Source organism: Microtus pennsylvanicus, chromosome 13, assembly GCF_037038515.1.
Source record: "Microtus pennsylvanicus isolate mMicPen1 chromosome 13, mMicPen1.hap1, whole genome shotgun sequence".
NCBI classification, from domain to species: Eukaryota; Metazoa; Chordata; class Mammalia; order Rodentia; family Cricetidae; genus Microtus; species Microtus pennsylvanicus.
This window is the reverse complement of record NC_134591.1, coordinates 20,812,375-20,820,512: the sequence shown is the minus strand read 5'-3', so window position 1 is coordinate 20,820,512 and position 8,138 is coordinate 20,812,375. Positions and strand designations below refer to the sequence as shown.

The 8,138-nt window shown below is 44.9% G+C and overlaps 1 protein-coding gene across 1 annotated transcript; it reads left to right on the top strand.

Moving 5' to 3' along the window:
* The first annotated feature begins 5,448 nt into the window (after positions 1 to 5,448).
* Positions 5,449 to 7,863, top strand: Cer1 (cerberus 1, DAN family BMP antagonist). The gene is made up of 2 exons (XM_075946937.1): positions 5,449 to 5,949; positions 7,579 to 7,863. The coding sequence occupies exons 1-2, from the start codon at positions 5,449 to 5,451 to the stop codon at positions 7,861 to 7,863; spliced, it is 786 nt and encodes a 261-aa protein (XP_075803052.1).
* The last annotated feature ends 275 nt before the right edge of the window (positions 7,864 to 8,138 follow it).

The following is an 8,138-nucleotide window of genomic DNA, read 5'->3' as shown; positions in this document are numbered from 1 at the left end:
GGCTCCCCCAAGCTGCCTGCATTGTATAAGCAGAAACTGGCGAGGCAGCCAGGAGGGAAAGCGTTTTCAGACAGATGCCCCCTGCGCTGTCTGTTGGTGATACACCACCTCCATCTTCCAACTGGGGCACAACAACCCACAAGCTGTCTAGCGGTACCTGGCAGTCACCTCGTCCTCCTCTGCCTGAGTTACCTTTCTTAGGAGCGTCAAAACCCTTCCCCTGAGAGTTATCTACAAACCGTAGCTGTATGACAAAGTTCAGATACCCACTCTGAGATGCAGCCAGCTTGGGAAATAAAGAATGGTTTATTCTGAATCCTTCCAGATTTAGTGGAAATTTGATTTTAAAATAGAGTCTAAGCATGGAGAATTAAGAATAAAGTCCTCCAGGACAGAGACCCCTCTCAGAAAGCACAGTCCAGCCAGACTCTTGTCAGAAGTTTCCATCCACACTGCTGTTACGTTTGGGAGGTTGAAACAAACATCACAAAACTAACTGTAGAACTTGGGCCAGGAAAAGAAATGAAACAGAAAACGTGCTCAATAAAATGCCCGTGTCTGGAGCTTTGGATCCTGCAGACCCCAGGAATGGTAGGCCTTACCCTGAACAGTCATCTCTGTGGTAAAGAAGATGCACGTTAGTAAGCCCAGCTCTACCTGTCACTGAACGACTGAATGAAGAAATTAGCCCCAAGTCGGCACACACGGCTCCAGTCTCAGCTCTGAGAGGGGGACTTCCTAGATTATATAGAAAACACCTTTCTCAGGACCGCCAGCAGGCTGCTCTTGTAATTGAAAGCTTTGAGATCCTCATGGCTTTTCACCCTCTTTCTGATGCTCCTTTCTGACCTTAGTCTACTGAGGACTGACTTCATAAAAAAATGACTTAAATGTTGCTTAAAAATTAAGGAAGGCAGAGATGGTCCTCGAAGGAGGGAGAGGGTTTTAAAGAAATAGAGGCCAGACTTCAGTGTGTGGCTATACAAGCAGATACGAAGACAGAGGTTGGATTTGAACCAACAATCCCATCTGATGTGGGAGTGATTTCTTATTAATAAAGAAACTGCCTAGACCCATTTGATAGGCCAACCCCTAGGAAGGCGGAGTAAACAGAACGGAATGCTGGGAGAAGGAAGCTGAGTCAAGGAGTCGCCATGATTCTCCTACCGGACACAGACGCAGGTTAAGATCTTCCCTGGTAAGACACCTCGTGGTGTTACAGGGATATTAGAAATGGGTTAGATCGATATGTAAGAGCTAGCCAATAAGAGGCCAGGCAGTGTTTAAAAGAATACAGTTTCCATGTAATTATTTCAGGGCATAAGCTAGCCATGTGGGCAGCTGGGTGGCGGGGACACAGCCTTGCCGCTCCGATTACAACACCCATCGCTGAGCAGATGAGAACACCGAAGACCGTTTGAACGAGTCTGAGGCTGTCCCACACTATGAAAATGCTGAGGGAGGAGATCTTGCTTTGGAGCTATGTGGAGAGGATGTGATTCTAGGGGACGGGGAAGGACACACTGAACTGGCAGGGTTTGAGGTCACAGGTAAGAAACTGTTATATGGTGACTTCTGTCTTTCTCCATATAAGAAGGGGTAAGGTCAGTTGCTGAAAATGAGGGCAGGTTAGATAATTGACAGAGCACTCGGGGGTTAGATAATTAGAGTTTAGGTTTATATGGAAAACCAAGAGATTACTACAGTAATAAAAGAGTGCTGAGCAGAGTTGAGAGAAAGATACTTTGTATAGAACCAATTCGTCCCATCTTCCCATTGTCTCTGGCAGCAGTATGGTTGTACTGTTGCCGTGGGCCCAGGATAGGTGGATAACTTCATGTCTACAGAGCAAAGGGCCAGGAATAGAGAACAGTACAGAAATCCAAATTTATGAACCATGGAATTCAAGCTGGATATAACAGGAAGTGAGGACCAGAAGATTCGGAGATGCAAGTTAATTGGTGACCTCATTCATTCATTAAACCAGTACTTCTGAGCATTTGCACTGCGAAATGAACTGACTTACATCCTGAGATGGTGGCAAGAACCCATCTATTTGATCTTTTTCAGACTAAAATCTGGAGAAGGGACAGATGCTAAATGAATGTTCACATAAACCTTGTTTGGTTAGAGTTGTGTGCTATGGTGATACAGCAGGACGAGATGATGCCGGAACAACTGTATGAGAACAGGGTTGGGTGGGCATCCATGTGATGCCCATGCCAGGTTATCAGTATCACACGGTCACAATCCATTCCTGTGGACACGGAGGCCACTCTGAATGACAAGTCAAGAGGCAGTATTGTCCTTGGTGAAGTCTAGAGACATACAGTGTCCAAAGCAAACTATTCATAAGCTCAGGTAGCAGCTGATCATGGCAAGGACAGATTGTCTATGAGGGAGAAGGAACTAGGGAAGGCTCACACTTTTTAATATTATTGAATCTGGTTACTCCTGACCTACTCTAAAAGAAAGAAAAGATGTGCAATGTCTACTATATTTTTTTGTGCTAAGTGGATACTTGTTGAATAAAATTAAGAGAAACTGTATGCAGTCCGATGTGTTTTGGCATTTGGGAATAGTTGATAAAGCCTGATTAGTATAAGAACGGTGTCTACCTAAAGTTTTCTTATATTTTGACTAAATAACACTTTTATTAATTAAATAACTCTACAAACTACAGCATATACTAGCCATGGAAAAGGACATCCTTATCATTAGTCCCTATGATTCTCCAGTATTGGGACTCACATATACATCATATGAATGAATGAATGAATGAATGAATGAATGAATGAATGAATCCAGGGCGTGGGACAGAATTGGGGAAGGAGCTGCTTCTGAATATACTATTTCTGTAAGATGGGTCAGGGAATGATGTTAGAAATAGTTTTACATTTTAAATAACTTACTAAATTAAATTGCTGAGAAAATGGTTTTAAGGGAAACCATGTACTCTACCTTTGTTCTTGATGCTTGAAAAATAAGAAAAAAGGGTTGGCAGGACGGCCCAGTGTGTGAAGGCACTTGCAGATGAGCTTCATCCTCATGAGTTTCATCCTAGGACCAACATGGTAGAAAAAAATGGACTTCCATAGGCTGTCCTCACCTCCACATGTTGAAGACATGTTCACACACACACACACACACACACACACACACACACACACACACAGAACAAAAGCTAAACTAAATGTTAAAAAAATATTCTGCCTTATTTTGCATTAAAATCTCATATTCCTATGATACTACTTGTATCCTATGTTTAGAGGAAAATAGAAAGGATGAGAATCTACGGCGCTGAGAAAGACGAGCTCCCTGTTCTGAGTTGTAAGAGACACTGGAGACGGCCTTTCATTTCGTGCTTCTTCTGCAGGAGGCTTCTTGTCAGTCAGGGTACTTGCAGGCTTGAGCAGCAGGAAGGGTCAGAAGAGCCAAAAGAAATTTTCCGGGATTGATCTGTAATTGGCAACTATGAGTTCCAAAATTTGGGTCCAGAAGAGGGGAAGCTAAGACCAAAGGAAAATTAAGTGAATGACTGGTATCCCAGAGGTAATAAAGTTAGAGAGCTGTGCCCTGCATAGTTAACCTGTGTAAGGCGGGAGCCAGTCTTTAGCATCTTAGTCACTTTCTAGTATCCATCTTGAATTTTCATCCACAACGTCTTCTACAAATGTCTGTTCAACAGAAATTGTTCCAACTGGTCCAATAGCCAGCAATTCCAGAGCCAGGTAAGATGAGACCCCAGGTAGAATCCCTGGATTAGCGCTTCAATTGGGTCAGGCAAGACCCTATGTGACTGATGGTAGTGGAATTTAAGTCACTGGACAGTGAAGTTAAACAGGAACCAAAAGATACATCCTAGTTGGTTTTCATACCACATGTAATACCAGAAGGCCTAATGGCTGCTCTGGAGGGCTCATTGCATTGGGCAACTGAGAAGAGCCGAGGAATTCAAGTATCAGGCAAGTTTTTATAAAGACTAAAACAAATGGCGAACACTAATGTTCTTGCGGTACGGAGCAGCGTCCGTTCAGTGAACATCAGGGAATGTACCATTGGCGTCTGGAACAAGTCAAGTACACGTCTTTTAGAATTCTAGTAAAATGATAACCCATGTATGCGTAGTTGGCAAATGGCTTATGGGAGGCCTTGCCTCGGAGAACTCAAGAACACAAATGCCTGGAAAGACGTCCCAGTGGGGAACGTGTAGAAAGAACGTGCACGCTAAACAAAGGGAGAGTACATTCCCGGTCACCTCTGTGTGACTAAACAGAAGGGACAAGAGAGATAAGCGAAGGTGTGGCTTCCCAGTTGGGACACTATTTTGGGAAGGTAGACCGAATTGCAAGGTATTGATCTGTTTCTTGTACCCAGGGCTAATTTCAAATTATCATTTGCCACTTAACCCCTTAGTCCCTGGAGAATTGTGTCTGTCTCCATCTTTATTGAGTCTGATCACCAATTACTTAGATTTGCGGCAGATGTGGATTCAGTCAGGTAAGGACCTCCCACTCCAGCTTCATTCCCCCCTTCCCCCAATTTATCAAACCTGGATTTGTACTCCACATTTCTCAAGCCTGGCTCCGTTAAAGACGAGAAAATAATAATGATGATGAAGGGGATTGAGGGACACATTATGGCCCTTGATCGATGAGCTGTCAGCTTCTGTCACTCGGGATCCTGTGGCGAACAACTGGAAGAGTTTGCGGATCTCTGGCCAGTTGTGAAATCTGGCACTCAGTGTTTGTTTCTCAATGTGAAAGGATTAACTCTAGAATTCTGAGTCTCCATGTGTGGATGAGGAAGATGTATTCCCTTAACTCAGCTATGACCAAAGGCTTCCGTCCACATGTGAATACAGAGAAGGCAAAGAAGGCTGCTGTGCCACCAAGCTGATCTCTCTCTCTCTCTCTCTCTCTCTCTCTCTCTCTCTATCTCTCTCTCTCTCTGTCCCCTGTGAAGGCCTGGGCTTTTGCTTAACATGGCCTTTTTGTTTTGTTTTGCCTGCGATGCTTCTCTAGCGAACACATGTGGCGTCTGTTCTACCCCAGCTCCATGCAGATGCGAAGCAAATGCTGCTGGCTCTGTTTTTCCTTCTAATGACAATGATGAGGAATTCAGACAAAGAGCAAGTTGTTTTTGCCAGCCCAGCCACTCCTAAGTCTCAGACAACAGCTAAGCCACCAGCTAATTAACCCCTCCCCCGGCTTTCCCTGGGGGGCTTCAAAAATACAGAACCAAGTGAAGGCAGGACACCATTAGCACTGCATAATGTAAGCAAACACTTAATGTGTTTGCTTTGCCTGCCTGCTGACCACCTGCCTTCCCACCCTACCCGGCAGGTAGCATATATGGGATGTCCTGGCTGCAGTCCTACAGAGAGAGCCCCTCTCCTTTGGGCCTGGCCATCTGTGAACCTAATCTCAGTCTCTGGGCCCTGGTAGCATGTATCTCCTCTTACTTCAGCTGCTTGTGCTCTTGCCTCTGGGGAAGGCAGTCGGATGCGTGGACGGCTGCCAGAGCTCATTCTCCTTTGTGCTCCTGGAAAGGGGTCGCAGAGATCTCCACATGGCCAACCGTGAGGAGGGAGAAGACAAGCCAGATCTGTTTGTGGCAGTACCACACCTCCTAAGCGCCAGTCTGGCTGGGGAAGGCCAGCAGCAGAGAGAGAAGATGCTGTCCAGGCTTGGAAGACTCTGGAAGAAACCTGAGATGGAACTTCACTCCAGAAAGGATGTGGAAAATGATCATGTCTCATTGGGGATCCAGGCCCTTACTCAGCCAGCAGATGAGAGGGAAGCGGAGAGGTCCCCTCTTCAGGAGGAAGCCAAGAAATTCTGGCATCGCTTCATGTTCAGGAAGGGCCCGGCCTCTCAGGGGGTCGTCTTGCCCATCAAAAGCCACGAAGTACATCGAGAGACCTGCAGGACAGTGCCCTTCAACCAGGTATGCACTGTAGGGGGAAAACAACCAGAGTCTGTAAGACTTGGGGACAGATAGGACAAATGCAAAAGAGGCTGACAAGAGACTGTGCCTTGCCTGTTCTCCATTTGGTCCTCGGGTATTCGTTGTGGGATTTGGCAAAATGTGATTAATTTCCCTCATTTCCCTCATTTCCTTCTCACGTCTCCTTTGTGTCCTGGATGCTGGAAGTGCTTCAAGTGGCACGGTCAGTCTTGGTGGTCACCATTTTGAAGGCACAGAGTTTGTTGAACGTGTGTATTTTTACTGGGTGTCATCCATATAGAAAAGTAAGGTTATGCTCTCAGGCCCCTGAGAATTCAGAGCAACTGCCAGAACTACCTTACAGCTTCTCTCCATATTCATGAAGAGGTAGAAAAGCAAGTACATCAAACTGGAGCTATCTCCCTGGGTGCCCTGCTTCATTTCTGATGCCCACACCTTACTACTTCGCAGGTCCATGACAATTTTCTTTAAATAGTTGCTGAAATTATTTAACCTTGAAAATGCCCCTGCAGAAACTCTAGGCTGTGATTCTCACTATCATTTCTTGGCATCGTGATAGCAAAACATAATTTAGAGTGTAATTTATGTTTCTCTTAGGTTATCAGAAATAACCGTAATGTGAAATGACATCTCTTTCCTTACCTGCGCTGGTTAATTTGTAGTGACCAGGACCAGTTCTGTACTCTTAAGACAAAGGAACATTCTCGTATTCTGCTTTCTCCAGTCCTGGCAATGCCTACATTCCAAATGCCAAGTTAAAGTAGAGAAAATGCATCAAAAAGACACTGAACCAGAAGCAGTGCAGGAGAGACTAAAATTTTACAGTCTAGTAACACCGCCGATTAACTAGGCAGTATTCTAAGGCAATTGCCTGTGTAGCAATGGCAAGTCAATCATCAAGTAATAATATCTGCTTTGCCGGTCCGTGTGCAATTAGAAAATTGCTCCTAAGACTCGGGCAATCAAGTTCCCTTTGAAATTCTTACTTTTTAATTCTATTGCTAATTAAATTAAAATGAAGGCGTTTGACTCATATTTTAGAAGACACATAAAACTGGGTATCTGGAGTTATGAGAAAAGCAGCAAAGGTGATGTAACATAGGTATATACATCATGACTCTGCTGCTTTGTAGCCCTGACTGCTTCACAGCTCAAATAAAACAGGACAGAACTGAATTCATGGTCTCTGGCCTATTCCATGGTTAACTGACCAGTATTTACTGAAAAACTGCTGTGCACAATGCACTATAGAGAACAGAACGGTGGGATATGATATGGTTAAGTAAGAAGGCTGCCGGGACAGCTTTTTGTTTCCAACTGGTTATATCCAACTAGACGGAAATCTTTAAAGTATGGTGTTTATAGTGGAAATTATTTTCACGTTAACTTTAGGCTTTTTAGAGGCTAACTGATGTGATGATTATTACACAATTATTACATTATTATGATGATGAGTCACATGATAAAGAAAGCTTTGGTGAGGTGGCTTTGTCCCTAACGGACTCCCTGTCTTGGATATCACAAAGTGCATTCCCAATTTAGGTCATTCTAAATCATCCTTCTGTGTCATGCGATGCCTTGAGACGACCCAACCTGTTTGCCTTTCAGACAATTGTCCACGAAGACTGTGAGAAAGTTGTTGTGCCGAACAACCTCTGCTTTGGGAAATGCGGGTCCATTCATTTTCCTGGAACGGAGACATTCCCCTCCAACTTCTGTTCCCACTGCTCGCCTGCCAAGTTCACCACCGTGCGCCTGAGGCTGAACTGCACCAGCCCAATCCCCGTGGTCAAGATGGTGATGCAGGTGGAAGAATGCCACTGCACGGCTCAGGCGGAGCACGGAGAGGGACACGCCCTACCAGCTGGTTCCCAGGAGTCCTTCATCCCTTGACCTTCAGCTTCTGAAGCTGTCCCATGATTACCTCTGAAAGCAAAACCCCAACAGAAAAAGTGGGGGTTGCTCAATATGGAAATGTTCAGTGGTTACATAAAGGGGAAGTAGCACCCACTCTTTTTTTTTTTCACTTGTATTTAGACTGGGAATTATGTAGTCTGGGCTAGCCTCAGACTTGCTGTATGGCTAGGAATAACTGTACTCTCTGGATCCACTTCCTGGGTGTTGGGTTTTCAGGCACACACTGTAACACCTAGCTCTCAGTTAGAGGG

Coding starts and splice junctions, on each gene's coding strand:
- Cer1 (XM_075946937.1), top strand. CDS start 5,449: ATGTATCTCCTCTTACTTCAGCTGCTTGTGCTCTTGCCTCTGGGGAAG. Junction 5,950..7,578: donor GGACAGTGCCCTTCAACCAG/GTATGCACTGTA, acceptor TTTGCCTTTCAG/ACAATTGTCCACGAAGACTG.